The following is a 26,232-nucleotide window of genomic DNA, read 5'->3' on the forward strand; positions in this document are numbered from 1 at the left end:
AGGCTGAAATTAGGATCGGAAAATCTCATAAACCAGAAAATACAGAAAGCCGGACTATAAAATGAGAAGATCCACATTTGTGATATTACACGGTATTTGGTAACAAAAACCCCCACTATTAATACCAATATGGAGCAAGAGGAGCTGGGTAAATAAGTCAGAACAAAGAGGACAGTGAATTTATATGCATTAATACATTCTATTCTTTGTCGCCAAATAACTAGAAATGATACAACTTGTGTACAGCAGAGCATTGCACCCATCTCTGGACGTATCACGAATTTCGAACGTAGCCATTTTCTTCTCGGTTATATTCCTGTCCGGTGCGTGGAACCTCCTCCGTCAGGCCAGCCGACCCCAGCCACATCACCGGGGTCCCTTAGTGGTGGCTACATGGCAACGTCAGCGTTCTGCGTTAAAGAACGTGGGCTTTGTTTCTTCGTTATCCACGAAGCCTTGACTCCCGCGTCAGTGCACACAGATCGCCCAGTGAAACGGATCTCTGTTTCTGGACACTTGCGACCTCCCTCCTCTTGGGCAGCAGCAGCCGTCATGCTGTCTCGATGACGCATCCTAGACTCTCACTCCCCACTGGATTTTGGTTTTCACGAGTGACTGTTTTCAGTGTTGTATGCCCTGTGGAACCTCGAACAGAGCTCTGCAGTGTGGTCAACACATCTGACTCGGAAGTGGACTTCTGCCCCTGGATTAATATGACAACGATTAGCGGCTGATTGCTTTCTCGTTGGTACATATTAACTGTGCTTCTTACCCTGAATTCCTAAAGCTCCTAGGGGTATGGGTTACGGTTCTTTTAAAATTTCCAAAGCACCCAGCTGGAGATGCAGAGACGATCAAGGGGCAGTTTACCAACTGAACTGGGAAAGTGTGATTAGCTTATCTTCAAACAAAAAGTTCAATACAAACTTCGGGACATTTAATATTTCCTATCAAATCAAAACCTCCAATGCTCGTCCAATTTTCTCCCTTCGAGGGTAGCAGACCAGTGCAGGCTTTGTCACTAAGCACAGCTCTAAGGACACAAAGTCTGTCCATGTAATTTTGTTCACCAAACCCACGGAGCTGTGGAAACATACCAACTGCTGTGCTTATTTGTGATAAACCGTCAAGGAACGGGGCTTGATGAGAAAACAGCACTCTTATTTTTAAGTAAATAGTTATTGACCTTTACTGGAAGCCAGCACTCTGCGGGAAATAGCAGGGCTTTGCTCTGTGCTCATGGATCACGGCGACAGGGGTCTGGAGGAGGACGGGGTGCTTCGCACTGTCTCCCGTCTAGGTCTGCAAGGAAACAGCTGATGCTCGTTGGATTCAATTCTGCTCCTTTCAATGGTGATAAAAAAGAAAGAAAACCAAGAAGATGTCTGTAGATGTCCCTTCAAACAGAGCTGCAAGCAGGGTGCTTCACTGGGGTCTGTGAAGCTCTGGTCTCCGGCTGGCGGAGCGGCTGTCTGGACCCCAAAGGACAGAGGTGCCGGGCGTGAACCCAGCTGGGCAGCCGGAGAGGGTGCAGACGCCCCGGTGGACGCGATGGTGGTTTGGCGTTCCTGCCCGCCGGCTCTCACACAGGCGGCGTGACCAGGGAAAGGCCACCACGGGACTGAAACTCCTGGGACGTCACAGAGTCGGATGGATTATCTATCTGCGAAGCACTACGGGTTTGTGGTGTATTATGGGCAGGTTCCCTCTGTTCCTTAGGTGCAGGCAGGTCTGCACAGACAATCCATCGCCTCTAAGGTTAGTTTTGATAAATTTCCAGGTTGTGAAATTGACTTTCAAAGAGCTTAACAGAAGGTGTTATGGTTATTTTAATTTCCTTAGTTTGCCACTCCCATATAATTCCATGTTTTGTGGATTTGTGCCTCCTCTCTATTTTCTTGAGAAGGTTACCTGATGTTTATTACTTCTTGAAAGAACACGTTTTTGGTTTTATTTACTCTACTGTTTTTCTGTTTTCCAACTCATTGATTTCTCTTGCTCTTCTAGTATTCTTGAGGTAGATGTTTATTTCACTTATTTTCATTCTTTCTCAGATCTCCCTTTATATTTCAATCGACGAAGAAAAGAAAACCCCTGGGTCAAGTTCAAACAGTCGCTGTGGCTGTTGGCCACTGCTGCCCTACTGCCAACGACGTGAAGGCAAGACGCATCCTCTTCCAAGTCCTGGTAGGATCAGGAATGTGGGGATGGGAGAGAGGCCGAAATCCCAGGAAATAGTTTTCAGGGTAGTTTTTATTTTTCCGACAGACTCAGCAGGTTTTAGGGTTAAGTTCAGGTGCCTGAACGTCACGCTGCACAAGAGCTGAACAGCTTCTTCCCAGTCCAGTTAAGCCAACATGTAGCTTTTGAAGGGTAACTGATTCAGTGTGCAAATTCTACTACCAAGGTGCTACAGCCTGAGAGGTCACCCATAAGAAAACGGGGGCAGATGACTATGCATCTCTGGCACGTGATAAGTGTGCAGGGGGAGCTCAGGGTCACGTGAGAGGGCAGGCTAAAGGGTATTAACATGATTCAGAGTTTTCATTGACAAAAAGCAGTTCTCGTTTGACATCAGAGGATTAGTGACAGGAAATCAACACACAGCAATGTGTCCCTTGAGTCAGAAAAAGAGGGCAGGATCTAGATTACATTCCATGGACAATGAAGAGGGGGTGAGTCCATCCCAAACAGCATAAATACGGTCCTTCCACCAGGGAAAGGGCAGGCATTAGTGACTCTGCCCATGTGGATGGGACCTTGCTAGCAGCGTAGCAGCAAACAGCACTTGTACCGAGCATAGAGCTAAAAGACACAGGCTCAGAGAGCCTAAGCGTAAGCAGCAGTGTTTGAACACAAGTCTACCTGACTCCAAAACCTACGCCCTTTCCACGACGCCAAGAGCTTTAGGCCTGTTAACTGAAGGAGAAACGTAAGTGAGTAGAAAGAACTTAGTTTCGACTGGTAAAGTTCAATGCCTTAAAACTGAGAATAAGGAATAAAGCAGTAAGAGCTGAACGAAACCATGTCGTAGAACTCCTCTGCATTGGAAGCGCATCTGAATTAATCAGAAACCAATCTCTGTCCACTTAAAATGGAATGTGATGTCAGTACTTGCACAATGATGGCCTGGCAGGGTGACAAAGAGTTGCCTCAGAGCATTGCTTGGGAAAACTATTTCAATTATTAGACAAGAATAATTTTAATGATCATATAACTGAGGAGTATAAATGACTGTTTTAAAAATGTTTAAGGGTGTTTGAAAGCTCACTGGGTACAACTTAAGTACCCTTTGTTTAGACCATCAATCGAGTTGTCTCAAAGAGACAGCCAGGATGTGCTTTAGCGCAGTTCAAACTGCAATGATCCCAAATTCTTGACCAGAGGGGTCAAGTTCTTGGGTTATCTACCAAGTACTAGCAACCTTCCTGGCTTCCAAGCCCATCATGTCACTTTCAGAACATGACTGCCTGAGAAGAAATTCCAGTGATGGTGGAGTGAGACAGTCTGGAGTTTTTCTTGACAGAATCCCCACTTGACTGAGTCAACCATAGTCTCATTAGTTTGGAAGTGTCTGAAGGTGTGCTGAGGGTCAGTGGTACCAGAGATAGGTTGACAGTTTCTTTTGTAGTCTCTGATGATTAGAATGATCAGATGATTGATTAGAAGCTGTCTCGGGGTAGAAGAAATGGGAATGATCTAACATTACCCAGTTAATACCTGATGGAAGGAAGATAAATGTCTAAACTTAAAAAGTATACTCTTTGATCTGGCAATTCCAACGTTGAAAATCTACCCTACAGACACAACCACGCACACAGCCAACATGGGTGTTTACAGTAGTGCAAAACTGAAAACTTTATACACACACACACATACACACGTACGTATTATTACTAGGGATGTATTTAAATAAATTATAGCATAATGAGAGGTCTCTGCTCCTTCGTGGCTGGTTAAGTTTTTAAACTCTGTGGCTTTAGTTTTTTCATGTGTAAAATAAAATGACAACAGTGTGTACCTACCTCATTGGACTTCCAATATGTTAATGCATGCTCAGCACTTAGAATGGGGCCTGGGTTAGAGTAAGCCCTCAGGAGATGATCACTGCCATCTATACAGTGGACTACTGTGCAGCCAGTACAAAAAATGAAGTAAATCTGTATGTACTGATGTGAGAAGATCCTCAAGATATACCAAGTCTCAAAATCTTAAAAAGTCCACAAATCCACTCTGAAAGAAAGAGCAGGCACAAGCATCCTGTCCCTCTCACCTCCCCGCATATGTGTGCACCTGCCGAGAAAACGTCTGCAGGGAAATCTACCAAACTGATCACAGTGGTTACCTCTGGAAGATGGACTGGTAAGAGAGGCTGGGGGCTTTTATTTTCAGAGAGGTGACGTTTAAATGATGTTAAGTCACTTTACGGGAGTTGTAGGATATAGTAATGTAAATGTTGTTGCCAATAATGGTTTTTCCATCTCATAGGAAAACTGAAGAAACACAGAATTGCTTTGAATCAGTTAGAAGCAATGCACACCTATCTAACTTCAAATCAGTATTGTTGACTTTGGGGCTTTTATTAAACAAATCCATGTCGACCAACTGGAAATGCAGAGGTCACTCAGAAAATAAAGCCCTTACATAATAATGCACGCTTTTCTCTCCTGTACACTGTAAATCCAGAAGAAAGACCTCAGAGACAGCAAAAGAAACTGTCAACCTATCTGTGGGTACCTCTGAGCCTGGGCACACCGTGGACGAGTGGGGCCGACCCGACCCGACCACAGCCATAATGGTGTTAGCACTGCTATCAGTGAGGGTGCAGGAATGGATTATAATCTTGGATCCTGGGAGGCACCTCCAATCTCCTGGGATATCTTGCTTGACAGGAATGTTTGTTTACAGAGGGGCCTCGGGCCAAGACAGAGCGTCTATGCCAACAGTATGACTCTTGCTGGGGGCTTTGGGCCATGTGGGGTCCTGATTTCTGGAGGGGCAGGGGACAAAGGGGAGCCACGCAAGCAGTCAGTCTTGCGTACATGACTGAGCTCAAATAAACACTCTGAACACCAGGGCTCGGGTTAGCATCCCTGGCTGGCCAGACTCTCCGTGTGTGACATGCAATGATGTCAGACACCACTGTCAGGACAGGAGACGTCAGCACTCTGCATGACCCTACCGGGAGGGGACAGCTGGAAGCCTGAACCCTGAACCACAGCTGCACCCTGCCCCGTGTCACCTCCTCCCTGGCTGACGTGAATCTGTCCTTTCACAGTATAAACCACAACTGCGGGTACAACGCCTTCTCTGAGTTCTGGAAGTCGTCCAAGCCAATGACTGAACCTGAGGGTGATGTTGGGGACCCCCAAACTTGCAGGGTGGTCAGAAGGGAGGGTGGCCTTGGGGCCTCCACCTGTGTAACACGCCCCAAGCACATTCAGCAGCCCTGAGAGCGGTTTCCAAAGCTCAGGCTCGCTCTGTCTGGGAAACCTTACCATCTTGCTCTTCACGAGTTCTTCAATCGCACTCACGAGCTCGGCCGCACTTGGCGTTTCGGAGCTGGTGGGCCGGACTAATAACCGGGAAGAGGCCTACGGAAGAAGTTAAGAAAAAGAAAGGGGGGAGGGGGAATGCCTCACGTTAGTCACCGGACAGACAGTAAATTCTCCTGCAAGCTCAAGCTCTTTTTCAAAGTAAGTCCAGACAAAAAGACCACAAGTTTGTCTTTGTTTGCATTTATTTAAAGTCATCCTTTTAAATTTACAATATTCTGACATGAAATATTAAATAAAACCTGTCTGGGATACATGTGGAAAGCAGACAAAGTCTGTTTTTAATCCTCAGTCGTGTAACATCGTAATGTTTTTCAAAAGAGGTGACTGGGCACGGGGAGATTCTTACTATAACTTTGGCAACTGCCAGCAAGGCTAGTGGCTAAGCAGAAAAAAAAGTACGGAATCTGATCAACGGAAGAATGAAAGGCTTAAGTTCTAATGAGTGAATCCTTAAATAACCCAGAAAACAAAACAGGATACTAAAAATGGCTTTCCTGTGTTTATGGGGTTAAAAGAAAGAAACAAGAAAGAAAAGGAAAGGAACCAGGGTGCACTGACCAGACAGGGCAGAGGGGGACGAGCTCACCATTTTCTGTGCCATCCATTTCCCCAATGATTAGTGCAGAGTACAGAAGATCTGTGGCCTCACAAGCTACCAGATGCCATTTACGGCTAGAATCAGGGTGTACAGGGGGTGACAGTTAAGGAATTTCAGGGAGGGACTACTGAATTCAAGTTTCAGTAATTAGCAAACACGGCGTGTTTGCAGATTACTCGTGCCATCAATTAACTGGAGACTAGAAGAGGGCATAATATGAACCTTGCTTCATATTAAGGACAGCAGAGAAGCATGCGACACACGGCTAGCTGTACTAACGATGCATTTCTCACAGTAGACAGATATGGGTTTGTACATTCACAACAAGGCTTTTACATATGTGGATCCATGTATGCGCTTTGCAAAACAAATGTTGGTTTGGTCTAATGAAATCTGGAGTATGGGGTGAAGAAAACGAAGAAAAAAATTCAAATGGAGAGGTAAGGAAACTGAGCCAAAACAGACACGGAACACAAATCAACATAATGCTGCAGTGAAAGTTTACAAAAAGAGAAAACAGAACAAAACAAAATATTAGTCACAAGGTAATATACTCGCTGGGAATATCACTACAGATTTTTGCAAATGAAGAGCTGCTACTGATAAAACCCAATGAGGTAACGCAGCAACTGATACGTGATTCTAGCAAACCAAAGTACACTGTGCAATCCACTCTCCAAATGGAGAAAAACACTCTTCTTGGGGGAACAAGTCAACCAGGCCCTCCACCTCACTTTGGCTAACCATCAGATTTGAGAAATGTCAGTTCTGTGCTTTAAAAGAACGTATCGCTTAGAATGCCACAAAGCAGTTTAGGAATTGTCTGAGAAGTGACGCATTCCCATTTCCTGCCGAGGCTACTCTGTGCAGGGGGCGAGGTCCTCTGTCACCTCCCCTCAGCTCCCGCAGCACGCGGCCAGCACCTCAGATGCCCCCAAACGCCAGACTCCAACCCAACCCACGTCCTCAGCCAAGACCCGCAGCGCCCTGACCGCGCGCTCCGAGCCACAAAGCGGGAGGAGGCGGGAGATGGCTGCCCAGGCTACGACTGCGTAGTCGGCCTCGGCCTCACACTTGTCGGTCACGGGGCCGGGGCAGAGTCCAGATCATAAAACACAGGCAGTCCAGCAAATGACCGTGTTAGCACAGAGGAGGGAGTCAGGGAAGGAAAAAGAGGAAGAATGGGGGAAAATGATGAAAACATCTGTTTTACTCAGAAAACTTCGTTACTGCCAAAAAAGAAAAGGTCTCCGGTGATGACTTCATAGCATGGTTTTCAACACCTGCCAGTTTTGGGAAGCACACCGGGGCCAGAACATAAGGGGACGTACAAGCCAGTTACCAGCTTTCCATTTTGATACTTTAGGGCTCTACACCTGGGATGCACAAAGTTGTCGTAGATCAGGTAAGAACTGACCAAACAAACAAAAACCCAAGATTGGTTTGAAGCCTCCACATACACCTGAAGAGGAGACTCATGGTTGTGAACCGATTCCTAGACCCTGGCACCTATCCCTGCACCCCAGGTGACCCTTGGCACTAACGGCAGGCATGCCGGGGAGACCAACTGGACAGCAGCACTACGTCATCTGGAAAACAACGCCCGTGTGCAAAAACACCTAGCAGAGAGAGCAAGATGGCCTAGTGTTCATTCAGGGCTGCGACCCCCAAGACTGCGTGAGATTTCTCTGACTCCTGTCTCAGGGACACTGGTCAGTACAGTAAAAAGAAAATAAAGTTACTTTAGAGGCAGCACTTACTGAAGCATTATTAAAAATGCAGTGAATGTGTCTGTAGGAGAAACGACACGTGCTGGCCCACTGCTTGCTCTAAACTGACTCTGGTATTCCTACGTGTGGGGTGAAAACAGGCCGCACAGCTTCCCGCCGCCTGTTCTCAGCCCTGCTGTGATGCTGGTGCTAGGTGGCGGGGCCCGTACCTTGTCGTCCTGTGAATCCGGCTGCAGCAGGCTGTGCTGTTGGATGGCCATGGGCGGGGGGAGGGGCACGGCGTCGGCGCCCTCCTCCCCTTCCTCCTCCCCGCAGCTCTGCATGCCCGACGAGGAGGACTTAGAGAGTGTGCCGCTGCTCAGGCCCTCGTTCCGGCCCCTCTGAAATCAAATCAGCGTCCGTGCGTCACGTTCCAGGCCCGACTGTCAACATCAGGTCACAGACAGAGCCCTAAAGGGTGAACTGGGGGAAGTGTGGCCGGCACAGGAACGGAGGGGACAGAAATCAGGAGCAAGCTCTTTCCACCCCCGATGGGAACTGCTCATCCCTTCCTGCACACCAGCTACCTTGCTTGCAGACTCGGACCGGAGAAGGGCCCCTGCGCGTGTCTTCTGAAGAGACCACCAACATTATCCGTTAGGCTTTGAATACATCTCGTCGTCCACCACCACCCCCTCCCCGGGGACCAGTTCAAAAGCCTGAACCCTTAATAACTCTCATTCGGTTCCTCTCGTCTACTTCCATTTTGTTTCTGATAACTTGCTAGAATAAAATTCACTGAAACTATAATGGCATGGAGACTAATACAGTTCAAAATGCTCTGGAAGAATCTGAATTTAGTCTCACATTACTTTTACTCGGCTTTCACTTTTAGAAAAGTTGTCAGTTTTATTTCTACTAAGAGGACACAGATGTAGAAAACAGACAGATGAGGACATAATAAACCACATTACTGCAGTGAAAACCCAGGGCAGAACATGCCCAGGAAAAAAGCAGCAGAAAACCCATGTCTGCAAAACAAATTAAATGATACAAATCTTATCCTATCTGTCTGTCTTTTTCTTTTTTTTGAGGGAGCTGGGTGGGGCTGGGGGTGGCGGGCCTCAGTTAAAAACTCTGAGGGCCCCTCACTGCCACCACCAGCCCGACAGCCTAGCCTGGGGGTCACGAAGGGATTCTGTTCCTTGCGGTGTAATTTAAAGCTCCCACCCCTGAATGAAAAGGGAACTTACAAAAATTCCCGGCTGGCAGATACCCGTGTATCTGTAATGATGTGGGAACGATCCAGTGTTTACTGGTTAGCAAAGTAAGCTCGCCCTGTGTCGGCTGGGGAGGACAGATGTTAAGCATGAACTGAGGACACCCACACCCCTCTGGCCCCTGCACGTCTAAAGCTGGGGCCCTGCCTGCGCAACGCTGCGGCCGTGGTCTAGGCCGAGCTCGGGGACGGCCTGCACCTTCGCAGCTTGAGCGGCACCTCCTGGCTTGTCTGTGGCAGCGGGGCCAGGCGGGCTGGGTCAGCAGGGCGCCTGCTTCCCGCTGGAGCAGGCCTGGGGGGACGCTCGGAACCCTGCGCTCCTTCTCGGGAGCCACCGTGGGTCCCGACCAGGTCAACACGGAGCTGCCAGGGCCCGCCCGTCCCCACCGAATCCAGTCTGCTAACGGGGGACGGGACGAGCGGACAGTCGCGGGGACCCACGGGAAAGGGAACCGAAGGAGCGTGTTCCCACGACAGACGAGCATCCCCACGCCTCCAGGGGAAAGGCCGGGGGCTCTGACCTCTTCCACCGTCTCGTCCTGCGGGGTGGCCGCGCTGTCGTCCGAGTCCTTCTGCGAGCCGGCATCGGCGCTCTTGCGGACCTCCCGGCTCTTCTTGTGCTTGTGCGCCAGCTTCTTCACGTGCCCGTCGGCCTTGCCGCTGCTCAGCCGTCGCACCGGGCTCGTCAGCCACTTGCGCAGCGTGTTGCCCGGGCGCTTGGGGCCCGGGGAGCTCTGGGCCCCCATCATGTGGGGCTGGAGAGAGGCCACGGAGGCGGGCGGGCTGGCATCGTTACTGGAGACGGACAGCGAGTCTGAAGGGTGAGAGAGACACGGCAGGTTTGACCGAACGGCCTACAGACAGATCCTCCGGCCGTGTTGCCCGCAGGCTGCGTTCGCCTGCAGGCGGGCGCCCGGCTGTGCCCGCCGCCTACCTGCGGCCTGGAAACGCGGGAAGGGAAGGTCCGCTGTCTCGCGCACACACCTTTCAAAGCTTTACCGAACCTGAGTTGTTCCCAGAGACGATTCTCCTCAGGACGTACCGTTTCCCCCAAAACCCCAAGTCACCAATCCCCTGAAGACCATCACACAGATGGTCTCTAAAACCATGTTCACCCACTTTCTTGATAAACACAAGCTATGAAAGAAGATTTCAAAAGAAACTAAGAACTAATCCTGGTGCATAAAGACATCAGTTTGACTCACTACCAGTGAACAAAAAGTACGGCTCTGTAAATAAAGCGTGGACGTGTGCACGTACCCACATCAGAATGGATCTGACCTGGTCAGACTTTGGGACAAATGACACCCATCTGGAATGCTGTGTCAAGAGCGAAGTCAGCAGCTGGGAAAGGGGGTAATGCCGGCTGGTTTGGTGGGAGATCCGGCCTGGGGCCAGACCCCGGAACTATGCAGGCGCAGGGGGTCTTTCTCTCGGACTCGAAGTGACTTCTCTCGTCCAAGTAAATACCAGCAGCACATTTTTAAAAGAAATGTGAGGGGAAGCCTTCCTCAAATAACCAACAATGCTTTGCAGAAAACGTATCCGAGTGAATCTTCTCACTGGATCTCAAAAATTAAAGAGAGTTGACCCTGAATTGTTTTTTTAGGAGAAAAAGAGAGACCTAAAAAAAGCTTAGAAGACAGCTGACACTCACCGAATCCAAGCAGTTATGAGGCAGGACTTTACAAACTGAAAACCGGTGACAGGACACTGCCTGGCCCTTTCCTGAGCACCTGACTTGAGGGTGTCAGTCTAGTGAAACAGAGTAAAATGCTTTACACCTTAAGAAATGGAATGAGGAAGAAGATCATTCACTATGCTTGTTATTTTCTTAAGTCTTCTGAAGCCTGAAAAATATATTAAAATTACTCTTTGAGACGATCCTATTTTACAGACACCTGTATTCGTTTGTTTACCTCGGTGGCACCGGAGACATTATTATGTGCTGCAGTTACAAAGCAGGAGAGCTAATCCCTCCCAATCCTGTGATTATATGCGAGAGACTCAACAGTAGTTTCCCACTCCTGCGCCAGACTCCTGGACGAGACGGCGGATCCCCGTCTAATTGCCATCTCATTCCTTCCCTGGCCCAAGGCTTGCATGGGTGGAGGGTATAATCTTCCATAAACAGATGACACATTTCAAGCAGGATCGCTCATTCTTAAAAATCTAGATTTTCTCAGAGCCAGACTTTGGTTCAAAACTAAGCAATACAGAATTCAGTTGACAAGTAAAAACCTTTTCCCCTGTGTGGGTATGTGCACATAGATGTGTGGATCTAGATTCGTTCGTTTATAACTTTATTTTAAAATGAAAGTCACTACAATATTTCCACGTCTCTCCTTTTCCTCAGGTACCATCTAAAGAGGCAGGAGAGAATTACACCATTAAGCTGGCCACAGCACACAGTACGTACTTCCTAGAAATTTTCTCAGGTGCCAATTCAGGATAAAGGCAAACAGGGAAGCACAGTGCCTAGCCTCAGGAACTTTCACGTAGAGACAACAAGGACAAAAAGAAGAGGGAGGCTGGGGTAATCCACGTGCCAAATGACAATTTATTCAACTGCAGGGTTTTTTTTTAAGTTCCAACTAATTTTATTAGCAAGATGCTGGGTCAGCCACAGCAGGTGACACTTCCACAGTCCTTTAGTGTGCTGGGACTCAGAGCCAAGCCCTGTACGTGCCACTGGACAAAGATGAATAGAACCGTCCTTCACCCATGGGATCCGCCATGTAGTGTTTTCCAGGACCACATAACTATGAGGCCAGAACTATAAGCGAGTACAAATCCTGTTAGAGGCTGGGAAGAAGGGGAATTGAGTAGACGGATCCCAGAAGGCTTCTTGAAGGAGGCGTCAGAAATCCCCAGCCCTAAGAAGTAGAGCGAGCTGATTCACAGCCCACGTGTGAAGGGCGGTCACGTCTTCCACATACATTCACTCAGCCGGGTAACTCAAGACAAAGGACAGTGGAGGTGGCACTCAGGCGGAGGCTGCGAGACGTCCGGGGCTGGCCAACCTACGACAAGTGTCACTGATGGGGCCCATTGTGCCTCGTATGAATTGAGGGAGGCAGGAAAGAGACAGAGGCCCTCTTACTTCAATAAAACCCAATCAATTACAGGTCTTGACATTCATAAGCAGAATAGTCACACGTTCCAAGTAACAGGGAGCACCAGCTAAGCCAACAAATGAACCTCACACGTGTTCTTGTGCCTACAAGTGAGAATCTGGGGGAGTGTGGCACGGGAGCAGTGTAGCACATAGCATGAATCCTTACTGAAAAGGGGACGCCCGCTGTTACCCTGACACAGTCTTTGTTCACCAGAGCCTGCAGGGTCACTGAGAAGCGGGAGGGCACTTAGATGGGCGTGGGCAGTGGTGGGCAGGGACTCGGGGCAGGCCCTGCAGCACAAAGACCTCTCCTCTGGTCAGCAGCCCCAGCCGGCCTTTGGAGGCACGAGGGCATGAACTGCAGCCCATCAATAACGCTTTGTGGGACGCGGCTGGCTCTGCCCGGATACTTCCCAGGGCATTCTAGCCTTGCCTGCAAAGGAGCTAGCCTCTCCCTGTGGGCTCAGCTGCAGAGCGTTTGGTTCGCTGCACTTTGGGAAATAGGTTCAAAAGAGACTTCCTCCTCACCTGGCAGGTCACGCGTTATAAACGTGGCCGTGGCCTGAACGTTCCATCCCAGACCCGGAAGGAGGCAGAGCTGCCCAAGGCCGGAGCTCACCGGTTACAGATGAACTGCTGTTTCTAAGGGAACAGCCATTCTCTTCCTGGGCTGCTCTTTATCAAATCACTTAATGACACTGTTTCACTTTACTGGAATATTTAGGACTTAGAAAAATCTGGCAGCCACTACGAACTAAGGAGAAAGTTTTGTTGCATTTTAAGCAGCACTGTTTCAGTTGTTGTTTTTAAGTAAGATCTATGCCCATCATGGGGCTTAAACCCCCAACCCCGAGAGATCAAGAGTCGCATGCTCTACTGACTGAGCCAGCCTGGAGACTGTACAATTTTGTCAAATTTTATTTTATTTTACTTTGTTTTGTTTTATTTTATTTTATTTTTTAGGTCAAATTTTAAATTTTACCTTGAAAAAACTATTTTACTTTATAAGTCTGAAAATGAAGAAGCAGATTTCTTCACCTGTCTCCAAGATGAGCAGACACTTTGTCTCGTGCAGGTCTGATACACTGGCCACAATTCTGGTGACCAGCAATTAAATAAAAAACAAGCAAAAAAACCCCTAAATCAAAAGCAAAATAAATTCCTTCTCTTTCTACTTTGCCTTTAACAGTAACGCTCACTTTTTCATGCTACTTGACACTCTTCGAAAACACAACAAGTTGTATTTCTTTCTTTACACTATACAAACTTCTACCCAAATCAATGAATTAAACGCTCCATTTAAATGCTCGTTACTTGCTTGTGACATAATGTGACCATCAGGAATTTAAAAACTTAAAAATCATTGAAACTTAATATATTCATTAATAGAATGGAATAGAGTCCTGCTAATTTTGTTGTTGTTGTTGTTAACTGAGGAACACACTTTGACCACTAGACCAGCTGCTTTGTTGCAACTTTAACCAATGTGTCCTAATGGTACCTAGTGGAACTAAGGTCCCTAACGTTACTGGGCACAAGGTAAGCGTCAATCACACAACCAACAGGGCTTTAGAAGGTCTCCTTGGGAAGATCTTAAATTACTGGCCTGCACAGAGGTGCCTTTTCTAGAAGGGTTCCCGGTGGCTGTGATACGCTGAGTCTAACATGTCCTGCCCAGGTATAAACACCACTCGGGCAGGCCCCCTTCCTCTAAAACCTCACCTTTCTGCCGGATTACACTGTGGATGGCTCAGGCCAATAAGAGTAATCCTCAGGTGGAGGGCTATGGTCCCAGCTCTGTATAACCCTTTCGTGACGGTACTCTCCCAGCTGGATAACTGCCAAGACAGGAAGCCAACCTCGACCTTAGACTCCAGGTTTCACGTGGGTGGGTGCTGAGTCTGGTTTGTTTACAAGTACATGCCCAGCTGCCGGCAGGATGTGTGGCACATCCTGGGAGCTTAAATGTGTGTGTTGAATAAATGACAAATGGGTGAATGAGTCGATTACCAGCTACAGGTTCCCTCCCCGACTCAGCACACTGCCTGCTAACTTAGGTTGACCGCAGTAAATGCCACCAACGTCCTGACTTGGTGGTAGGGCCTCCTCAGTTCCGAGATGAGCTACAAGTACCACCGAATTTTAGTCAAATTCATCAGTCTGTCCATTAGTCACTTGCAAGCTGGTAATTCACAGCAGATTGAGGCTATTCTTGTAATGATCTGCCCTACGTGGGGCTTTCTTGTAAGGCAGAGGCAGGCCCAGGAGCTCGTGGTGAGAGTGGTGTGAACGTGAACTGCACCCATCGTGCAGTGGTGGGGACCAGGGAGCAGAAAGTGGATTCAGGACCGCACCGAACGGAGAAATACGGCGGAAACTAACCTGACCCTCAAAGAAAACTGTATTTGTTCCTGTTTCCCATCTTCAGCTGCTTCTCTTGCCTTTCCCTCGATTCCTAACTTCTGGGAAGTAAAAAAAAAAAAAGACTCAGCACCCAGTCCCACTGCTTTTTCACCCACCCCCAACCTTCCTGCCTCCAAGAACGGCTGCGGTCACATCATGTCTTGTCTGGGGATGTGCATTCTTCTAGCTTGGGGAAAATCCACTGATTCAAGTTCCAGACGGAGGATCAATTATGTGGCAAAAGGAACTGCGGGCTTGTCAAAGGGTCTGAGTCTCAGCCTCGTTCTCCCCCTCAACAGCCATGACCCCACACTGACATCCTGGCATCTGGATTTCCTCATCTCACAGGGTCACTGTTGGATTACATGAAACAGTGGGACGAATGAGCTTTACAAACGGTAAAGTGCTATTTGCAAATGTAGGATGGCTGAGGCGGCCTTCTTCAGGACTCCTTGGTAGTTCTACGCGACTTATTGCCACACTGTATTTATGCGACTGCGAGTACCCGGAAAATGGGGATTTGGGTTAATCATCTTGGTAATCACAAGCCTGGCACGGTGACCAGGACATCCTCGAAATCATTTTGAGATGGATGGATGAAGCAAACCACATGGATTAGTTCATTTTCTTTCCACTTAACAACTTGTCCCTTATTAAGAAGAAAAAGTAAATTGCAGCAGGAAGAGATACTATCAGCACATCAGTCTTTTAAAAAGACACTCGAGTGCATACATGAGAAAGCCATTTGTGATCTGCCTGAAGCCCTAAGAGAGGAAATCAAGTTTATGTCCTCTTATTTTGAGGGGGAGACCAAGCCCACACAGATGGCTTCTTTGCTAAAGTCAGAGTTCACGCAAAGTCCACGCTACATTTCTTCCTAAAAAAAAAGGAAAAAAAGCTCAGGAAAGGAGGGAGAGCAGGAGTGCTGACCCCAGCCCCTTGCAGGAAGGAGTCTTGCCGTGCGAGTACACACAACACAGAGACTGTCGGGAGAACATAAACCGCCTTCTCGTCCCAGTCACTAAGTTAGAGACATCTGTGATTCATAGAGCACTTTTTTTTTTTAACGTAAGAAAAAAAGGCGAAAGGACCATATCCTGCTAGTTGCAGACTAAGAAGGATCACATTTCATTTGAACCCTCCCCCCATTTCACAATGGTGGCAAGTCTCAGGGCGCCTGTGAGTGCGCAGAGTGAGGAGCACAATGCTGATTGTGTCTGTTCACAGACTCTTGACATCCCAGGCCCTGATCGCGACGACGTTTCACCGGAACCTGTTTTCCCTTCCTGCCTTTCTTCCTTTTCTGTCCCCACAGCACATGGCTCCAGGATGGCAGAGATGTCTGCTGCTCTGTTCATGCTGCCTCTCCAGAGTTTAAAGCCGGCTTTACCTTGAAGAGGGCTCTCTACAGATCAACAGTCATTCGAAAGCAACGGGGCCCATCACGTCCTGGGCTGGGCGCCGTGCAAGTCCTGTAGCTGTCTGACTATGGAGTGACAGTGAGTCCTTACCAGGCGGCTGGGGGGGAAGGAACAAGCACGGACTTTGTAATGTTATAGTCTGACACAAACAGGAGGCAATACTCGTATTTTTGCACAGAAAAAGAAATCACAGAAGACCCGGAAGCAAGCAGGGAGAAGCGGGCTGCTGGGCTGATCGCTCACCGGAAGCAGGGACCGCGAGGACGGTGAAGGCCCCGTCACTCCGGGGGGCAAGTGTGCCACCACCACAGCACCACACGTCTGCAGAGACCAGCACCCCTCACTCCACATAACGTCAACCAAACGGGCACACAGGACCCGCGCGGACGGCCGTGTCACATCTGACAAGGCCCGACCACCACGCAGACGTGCACAGTCAACGCTGGGAGACCTTCCAGTAAATTGCAACCTCACATTTCAAATTCTCTTTCAGGGTCTCCCCCAACGATTTTAGCTAGTTTTGAAGGAAGGGAGTCCCATCTTTCTGTCCACTGTACATGGTCAAAGATCCGTGCCAAACGAACAATGCGGTGATGTCTTGATATGCACGCTAACCAGGGGAAGCCTAACTCGGCTTGGCACGTTCCCACGGCAAACTGCTAATTTACAATTCTACTTATAAGGACATAAAGGCATGTTTATTTAGCAGCTATTGCTAGAGAAAGATTATGTGCTCAAGAAAGATAACTCAAGGACACTTTGGGGCAGCTGCTTCCAATGTCTGATGGTAATTCCATCGGACTATTTTAGAACAGACTGGGCAGGGTTTAATCAGGTGCACCTGGCCTCCGGCAGTTTCTCAAACCTCTGTCTTGTCAAGGATTCGATGCAGCAAATCACATTTTAATTTAGGAAATTCTTGTACCATACCAGGAAGGTCGCAACGTACACGTGAGAATCAGATGTAGAAAATTACTTAGGGAACAAAGAGTAAGTTGGTTGCTGACTGGGTTGGGGTTCAAATATTCCAGAGCATAATTTTCTGAATAATGACTGTCATTTCTACTCTTGTCAAATTGGCTTTTAATTCCCTGCTTTTGGAATTGAGGTGACATCTCTTTGGGATGAAGAAAAACAAAAAGGCCATAATGTACTAGAAATCCTCTTGAAGATCACATAAAAAGTGAGCGAATCTATGCATTTATTTTCCCAGATACATGTCTACATTTCGTTTTACACAGGGACTACAACCACCTCCACGGGCTAAGTCCGTTAATTTACAACCATGATGAGCGAGGTGAAGCTGGGCTGTTACTTGGGGGGAGTTCTGTGCACCGAAGAGGAACTCGACCTGCCCAGTGATGCGGTTCTACTTCCAGTGCTTCAGGTACTGGAGCAAGCATGTCTCCAAACTTAAGTGAGCGAGTGCCTGGAAACGTTTCCCGAGGGACTTCTTGCTCATTCCGGTTACCCTACTGTTGTTCTTACACAGCCTCTGCCCATCTCTGAACCTGCAATTCTTAAGTTGCTCCCCGGCGTCAATAAAGATCCACCAGGCCTGCAACACGACAGGACACCACATCGTCGGCGCCATCGGCCGTTACCTCCTCTCCTGCACACGCCCGCGTCCAGGTGTCCCAGGGCTCCGGGTCCCGGGGCTCAAACGGTCACACGAAGTCATGTTGACACAGGAGACAGCCTTTTTAAAAAGTGGGAAGCTGGACAGAAGGCCTGAGCACTAGAGTCTGCAGAATGGTAAGGAATGAAAAATGTGGCGTGAGCATCGAAGGCAAACGTGCAAGGGGGGGTCCTTAAGGCAAACACGTGAGCTCTGAATTTGCTTTCCAATATGAAGTAGAGACTGAAAACATGAAAAGATCGAACTCCTAAGTTGCTGCTGTTGTTTGTTAAAAATGATCCCTAGATTCCACCAGAGGTCCAGCACCGCCTGGCCACAGCTCGTGCTGTAATAAAGCACACATGTCCTTTGCTGCCTGAGAAAACGCACAAAAGTGACCAGCACATTCGCTGTTCCCGGAGCAGCCCCTCCCGTGAACTCACACCAGGGTTCACTAGCATCACCCCCACCTCGGGGGACCGAGTGGAAGAACACAATGTAATCACTGGCACCCATGAAAACCGACTCGCCTAGAAAGCACCACACTCAAACAGAAACACTCGCTCTACCTCGCTCTCCGTCTCTCGGCGGAGGTTGAAAGCGAGGGTGTGCACAAACAGGGCGATTACCCTGCTGCGTGCTTAGGGGGCCGCGTCGTGAAGAGACAAGGGCCTTTTCACCACCACATAACGCGAGGAGCATTAGGGACACACGGCTCGTAATGTCTCACCAGACAAACGTGCAAACGGAAGTCACACGTGCAAACTTGCTCCTTTGGCTCACAGAGAAATCGCCAAGTGCTATTTATTCTTGGTGTGGGTTCTGAAAACACTTCAAACATTACATAATCATTGGAAAATGTGGCTATGTCAACAAATGCAAAACTGCAAGCGTCATTTTCCCTCTCAAATTCATTCTCGTGAGGGGAATGCTAACCTGTCAGAATTTCTGGTCAGGAAAGCATCTCATCTTAAAGATCTTTCTCCACGTGTGGGAAATTTAAAAAAAAAAAATCTTTCTCCACGTGAATTTCAACACTTGAATTTCCAATAAGGAAACGTGAAGAAATTAAATAAAAATGAAAGCAGATGGCATAATCCTTTGCTTGGCTAATCAGATGAACAGGATATCACAAACTGCCAAAGTGGAGATTTGAAAACACCTCACAAATGGAATAATAGGAGAGCCAGTTTTTTTTTTTTTTTTTTTTGAGAGAGAGCACACACACATGTAGGGGAGGGGCAGAGGGAAAGAGAGCAAGAATCTTCACTCCGTGCTCAGCATGGAGCCCAACACGGGGCTTGATTCCACAACCTGGGATTATGACTGAGCCGACTGAGCCACCCAGGTGCCCCTGGGAGAGTCAGTTTCGACGGTGGATAACTCGAAGGACGGATCAGTCTGGATCAATGTAAGGAATTTAACACGGATCGAGTGAACAGACTTATCCACACCCTGAACAGATGGGCCCTGGCTCATGTGCTGGGTCAGGAATGCTCTGGGTACAAGTAGGTCTGTGGCTGGTGACGGTTCATCAGCAGGCTGTTGGCCTTCGGGAAAAGAGGAGTTTGGCAGCTGTCGTGTCCTGTGACCGGGACACTGGGAGAGGGCGGTGTAGGGATGAGAGGTGGACCAGCCCTTGGTCGAGGCGCAGGGCCGACACGAAACCCCTCAGGCCGCTGGGCGCCCTGCTGATCTGACACCCCTTTCCAGGGAGGTGGGGGAGACCAGGCACGCGCGAGTCGGGTCGACTGCTCGCCTGATGCAGACACCCACGCGCCGCAAACCACCCCGTCAGAGAACACAACCATGTCGTCAGAGCTCTTGTCTCCTTCTCTCAACCCCACTCTTACATTGGGGCTTCCTTCTTCACGTGAGCCTCCTCTGCCCGGGACCAACGCTAGCTTTGTTTGAGGAGAGCTTCCAGCCCATACGCCTGCTTTCTCCGGGTAACAGGGCCATTTTCTTTGCCTTTTACATGAGTTAGCCCTTGAAATGTAGTTTTTGGGAGACGAACAGGCAGGCTTTTCTGCAATAGAAAGCCTAAGCTGTCACAAAGGGAAAAGAAATCCCCAAGGAGCTACCTTGCCAGTGATGACAGGGAGGGGATTGGGGCTGACTTTTACACAAGGACAAAAGCAGATGTTTAAAGATATCCTTGTTGGAGGGAAGAAAGACATTTTTTGAAAAACTGCATAAAAACGAGACCAGAAACACACACACAAATCCTGCAACCGCAGACATTTACGTCTCCCAGAGTTTTCAGACACCCTCCAGCCCGGCCCCTACGCTCCTGCTTAGGGCTCCGTGGCTCTCCAGCCACACCGGCTGGGAAATGGGAATGAGAGGCGGGGCAGCATCAGTGCTCACGTGGAAAGTTCTCCAGACACGGAGCAGCCCCACCGCGCAGCCCCACGTGAAGTCCTGGACAGTGGAGGTGACACCTCGCGTGGTCCGACTGCTCTCTCCTACACGGGGGAACGAAAGGTGTGAGCCCCAGACCAGGCTCTGCAGGGCAGGGCGCTGCGTGTGGCTGTGCAGCCCCCCCAGGGAACCGCCGTGTAGGGGAGCAATGACCTCCTGGGGCGCGCTGCCCTCGTCTGCTTCCAAGCTCAGGAACAGAACTCTTCCGAATGCTCCTGTATCCTCCTGCTTGGCTTCTTCAGAAGCTGAGACCCTCTGTGTTCCCAAAAAGTCAAATGGCTGTTCTTTTCACAAACTTACTTACGATTAACGTCACTTACACAAGGAAAACATTATTATAGAAACAAATACTGTGTGTTTACCAGATTCCTTAGTATTTAGTATTCTGCTGACTTAGGGAAAATGAGTTTTTTTTTTGTGATAAAATAACAGGTTCTTGACTCTTAATTTCTTTATTTGGGAAGCTATTCCCAGGGCAATACAGCATTTATTATAGCCCTGAATAGATAATCATCATTTAAGGGAACAGAAAGCTAATTTGGGGGGAATAAGCAATCCTGTGAGGCTCGCATAACATTCTCTTCGTCTGATTCTGCCTTTCAGAGGTTCTAAGACTGCTAAGAAACATGAAATGTTTAACCTGTGGGCATAACTGTTCCTGATATTAAACACAAAGTGTTAGCAGTAAAACATTTCATCTTATTTGTAGGAGGCTTACATTTGAACCGTATTCTTCGCGATGAATATTTATGCTTTTGTTTAACATCTTCTTACTACTTGTTGGGAAAAAAATGACATAAGTCAGGGTATCTTCTTAAAGAAGAGATCAAAGATTTTTTTAGGGGGGCAATGTGTAGATTTCCTTAAAGTTGAAAATGCCTCTAAATGAAGCAGGACATACACAAAGACACTCCCACACAAAATGGTTTTAAGAGAACATTCTGTAGTCAGTGGTTTAAACTACATGATTGATTTGTTTCAGGTGGTGACAGATCTCTCCTCATTCATGCACAAATTTTTTATTTTTAATTAAGACCACATCCAGCATGCCAACATGCAAAAGCCTGTTTCATGCACTCTAGAAAACGTATGAATTGCCTAAGAACAGATTGCCAAAATACACGATAAACCACGCAAACTTGTTTTCGTAGAGCCACATGACTCATTCTGCATAACCGTACGCTAATTTTTACATGGCATTAAGGGCGAAACGACCAGGGCCTTGGAAAGCTCTGCAGCGAGCCTGCCAAACACCATCACTCTCCACGTCCTCGACGCAGCAGGTTTGCTGAAGCTTCAGTCTCAAGGGGTGGATATTAGTTTGGAAAGAGTTCCAGCTGTGGAGAATGAGGAAAGGGAAGGTCCCCCCTCCCCCACAAACCACAAAGCAAGTATCTAGTGCATTATATTTTAGGGTCCCTGGTTGTTGGGTTCAAAAATAAAGAACACAGAAAGCCCTAGCCAGTTAGGAATCCCGTTCACAATTATATTTCAGGAATACCTCTCCCAAAGGCGACATGAGGCTCTAAGTTAAGGCGAGGCATTGAAAAACGGGATTAAAATGTTAACCGCAGCTGAGGACGCAAAAAGTCCAAGGTGTGCCTGTGTGCGCACGGTTACAGCCCACTCCAAGAACACAAAGCGTTAAGGGCTGCGATCCCAAACTTTTAGTCTGATTTTATGACATCGCCCCCTGCCCCCTACAAGAACTGAATGGACCTGAATTTGATTTCTCAAATGATGAGTCTGTAATTTCTTGAAAACTGCCCACTCCCTTTCTAGGATATCACATCCCCAAACAATGACAAAAGGCCAAAAACACAAAGGAAAGAGGGTCAGGGCAACTGTTTGCGGAGTTGTTCACGGGTCCAACACTGGAGGTGAGATCCCGATCTCCGACGTGCCTTGGGACAGGGCAGCTCTCTAAGAATCCCGGGGCCTCCTGTGCGGTTACTCGGGGCAGCCGAGCGAGTGCATTGAGAAAGAAGGAAGGAAGGAAGGGAGGCCTGGAGTCTTTCCAGGAGGGAACAAAAGCAGGCAGGGAGACAAAGGCAAGGAAAAGAACGCCTTTGCTATGAGCACCAATTAATGGCACAAACCCGGTCCTTGGCTTTAATTAATGCCCCGTGTGACAGAATGGCACTGCCACAGCCCGGGAGGGAAGCCACAGTAGGAAGTGAGCAGATGCCCCACGTGGGGGGCAGGGGCGGAGGGCGGCTGGGGGAGCGCTATGTGCTGGCTTTCTTGTTAGCTGGGGAGAGACAAAAGGAAAACATTCAGTTTTTAGTTCCACGTCACAATAAGCACACTCCTTCTTGTTCTTAAAGACTCCCTTATTCACATGGGCCACTGGGCCACTTCTTACAATAATCCGTCCACTTTCAGAGATGAGAGAGGGTGGTGGGGTGGGGGGGGGAGGGAGGCTTGCCTTAGGACTGCGTCTTTGGACACGAGAATAACTCTCGTCTTTTCAAGCTGCCGGGTCTACGTGTTTCCGTGACAGTGTGAACTGTTCTTAATTTTAACAAGATATAACAACAGAAAGTTTCTTCAACTATGCATTTGAGAAAATGGACAATGGATGGGAGAGAGACAATTTCTTACAGTAAGTTTTAGAAGTATAAGTAAAATAGGCATCAGTTTGCATATATAGAGACTAGAAGAAAATGTGTTCAAACATAATCTGCAGTTGCCTGTGCTATTTCCCCCTCTGCTGCTCCTTCTGTACATTGTCTTCTCTTCGATTTTACAGTTAGCATACAGTTTCAGAGAAACTATGTATTTTGGGGCCATATACTGTGGAGTCCTGCATGGTTTTCTGGGAGAACTGTAGAAACTCACCAGGAGCATCTGGGCTGTGGCTCCTCCCCCCACAGCCCCAGCCAGTCCTCAGAGACGGGAGAGGAAGTGAGGGGGAGCCCCATGGACTCATTCCGAGGCGCGTTTACCCCCACGCTCTCAGGCAGGCTATCCGGGGTTTATGGATTTGCTTGCTCACCACAAGGCTAACTTCGAGCACCTGGAGGAAATTCTTCAGCGTAAGAGCCATAAATTTGTGTTCATCCTGAAGTGTAGCTGAAGAAATATGCTTAGAAAGAGCACATACCAGAGAGGGAGCAGAGCCGAAGGGCAGAGGCCTGCTTCTTGTCTAGAGAGAAGAAAGGATTCCAGAGCAACGAAAGGCCGTTCTGTCCGAGGGCTCAGAGGAAATTTTTGGGTTTTGAGGGAATTTTCAGTCCATTTTATGAACTTCAAAATTTTAATACTTCAAAATTTCATGTTCCTCCTAAATAAAGCCAGATAATTTTAAGTTTCTTTGTACTTTGGTTGGAAATATACATAAATTCAGTGTGTTCACACTGTTTTTGATTTTTCTCAAAACTGTCACCGTAAGTTCAGAGTGACAAATATATCTTTTATTAGTCAAAAGTGAGAAAACAAAATTATTTAAAAACTGCAGTTTGCTTACAAGAAAAAATTACCTTTAATGTAGTTTTCGGAGAACACAAACACAGCAGCAGCAAGCAGATGCTGTGTGTGTGTGTGTGTGTGTGTGTGTGTGTGTGTGTGCGCGCGCGCGCACGCACAGGTGAGAAGCTGCAGGTGAGTGTGATTAACAAGGAGTTAGTGGAGGTCACACTGGCAGGGTCAGCAAGCACAGGAACGCTGGTGGCCTGACTTCTACAGCAACACACTATTCCCATTGTATTATCGTGCATATCCTGTCATAAACTCTGACTCATTTAAAAATACTTAAAGAGCAAAACAGATTTGAGCTAGAATTTAGTTTGCATGGTAACTTGTGTGAAAAGGCCTTCATAGCTGAAACAACACGACGCTGTGCTAAGAGCACTTTGGTGGTTTTCCTTTACTCACAGGAAGCGGAATGTCCTGTGCACGCGCATCTCTGACATGATGCACACTGTCAGAACAGGTGCATATGACGTGTTTCGGCAAAGAAACGTCTTCCCTACATTTAGTCTTTGAAATGTTTTCCTTTAATTGCATTGGTGAGAATCCACACTCATCAAAAAAGACACAGAAGATGTGAAGCGAGTTCAAGGAGAACGATAAGGCACACTCCTCTGTGTGTGCATCTGTTTAATGTTAAGGAGGATCACTACATTATGCTTTTCCTTAGGAGAATATGTACAGCACTGGAATAGATTCCATGTGTCCTATAAAAGGATATACTTATTTCAGAATGTGAACAAATTCAATAGTTCCACTATCTTATCAGTGTAACTGGGCTCTCCCACTGAAACCCTCTTAAAATATAACTTATGGTTCTTGACCTTACCTAAAACCTGAGTTCTTTTCCTAACAATTGCTTAGCAGTAAAGCTCTCCAGGCTCATGGCTGTGTCAGTTATTGGTAATGGCAAGGGCTGCACATAAAACGGGCTTTCGTGAAGACTGTTCCAAGCAAGACTAATTCACGTTTGAAGGAGAATGCTTTAGTGAATATGTCAGAAAGCAGGAAAACAGCCTTTTCCCAAGGTACTCTCCAATAAACGAACTCCCAGATTGCTTGGGGGTCTAAATAAAAGCCTTGCAATCACTTTCTATGATTTGCTGGGCATTTTAAAGTTATTTTGGGATTTATTTCTTGGATATTACTCAAAATCATTTTTCCTTTTCAATCTGATGTACATCTATCTCCACATAATCAATTAAGTAAGTAGAATCAGAATGTATTAAAATACCATTCTGATATAACATGACATTCAGGAACTTGGAACTGGTCTTGGAATTGCTATGAAGGTTTGGAGAGAGATGGACAGTCATGTCTCTCAAAAAAAAAATTATTAACTACAGTTTTGCTTTCTCTCATCTATCCTTTACTGTGGAGATTAGATTTTTTTTCCCCATGAAAATTCCAGTGGACGTCAATTTGTTTCCAAATTTGTGTTAGCTGTGTGGTTACAGCTTGGATAACATCACCTAGACTTTCCATGATAGTCTGAGGACTGCCAGAACAAAAATACGCCTCGGGGAAATGAAAAATATGATAGCATAACTATCCTCCAGTATTTAAAAGTTAAGTAATGTCTCTTCAGAAGAATTTCTAAAGAGCTAAAATAACGCTAGGGTTCAAATTCTCTCCACAAAGACAATGCTGTCTTCTTAAAATCCATTACCTCTTAGCAAAACTGCTCATTACAATATTTTGGCCCAAGCTTTGGGGAGGTGTATGATACACTGAGAAGAGTGCTCTACTGTTACTCCCATTTTACAGACAAAAAAACCCTGACGTTCAGAGACATAAGGTAGTTTTCTCAAGGCCCAGAGCTATTGAATGGCTCAGGCTTCAAATCAGACTTTTGATTTTTTTTCTGCCCAGATGTTATTATTTTCAGTGAAGAGATCTCATGGATCATCTACTTTTCATCCGCCTGGTGCAGAATTCCTAGTGGACGGTGTCACAAGGGACCCGTCTGACCCAGACACCTCTAGAGAGGAAGGCCATTCTCAAACAATGTAATTAATATAAATATGATAAAAGTTATGGTTCATGACTTAAAAATGTCTTGATAGCTTTGTGAACAAAAAATACACAGAATATTGATAAAAAACTAATGTTTATACCAACAAATTCACTATTCATGCAGCCAACACTTATCTCTAACCAGATAATTTTGCTGTCTTCCTCGCATTTTGTGAACAAACATGTCAACAGAGCCACTTCCCCTGAGTTGCTAAAGGCACATTTTCTGCCTCCTCCTTCCTCTGACCTCTCCTTCTCTGGTGGGTTCCTCCACCTCATCCCTTCTCTCTTGAGCTCATAATAAGCTCTGGAAGTGCCCAGAAGGTCTCACCAGATCCCCCTGGCTGGTCCCTCTTGCGGCCCGCTTCCGAAGCACAGATGTGAATAACGGATGGTTTGAGAGTGGGGGGCAAACGGCAAGAGTACCAGGCCAGGCTCAAAATCCTGCTAGAAGTCATCCCTGCCTGTGAGCCAGAGACGGCCTAGTGAGAAACTCATTTAATGGCTGTACGGTCTGGACAGATGGTGCAAGTTGCTGCTGGGAAGCCAGCCTCCTCTGGAGCGCTGCAGGGCGGCTGTTCTGCGGAGACCCACAGACCTCACTCCCCACCCTCACT

At 47.5% G+C, this 26,232-nt stretch overlaps 1 protein-coding gene across 3 annotated transcripts in view; it reads right to left on the bottom strand.

Annotated features, from left to right (window-relative positions):
- The window catches only part of TRIO (trio Rho guanine nucleotide exchange factor), a 353,227-nt gene that overhangs the window by 32,831 nt on the left and 294,164 nt on the right, over nt 1–26,232 (bottom strand). For 2 of the 3 annotated variants that reach the window (XM_043601001.1, XM_043601003.1), the window contains exons 35-37: nt 9,666–9,958; nt 8,096–8,266; nt 5,499–5,594 (exon numbers count right to left, since the gene is read on the bottom strand). In XM_043601001.1, coding sequence (XP_043456936.1) covers nt 5,499–5,594; nt 8,096–8,266; nt 9,666–9,958 — 560 coding nt within the window. Of the gene's footprint in view, nt 1–5,498; nt 5,595–5,722; nt 6,645–8,095; nt 8,267–9,665; nt 9,959–26,232 lie in introns of those variants that run through there. The other variant, XM_043601009.1, reaches the window with a different exon arrangement.

The sequence above is a fragment of the Prionailurus bengalensis genome, chromosome A1 (genome assembly GCF_016509475.1).
Source record: "Prionailurus bengalensis isolate Pbe53 chromosome A1, Fcat_Pben_1.1_paternal_pri, whole genome shotgun sequence".
Classification (NCBI taxonomy): domain Eukaryota; kingdom Metazoa; phylum Chordata; class Mammalia; order Carnivora; family Felidae; genus Prionailurus; species Prionailurus bengalensis.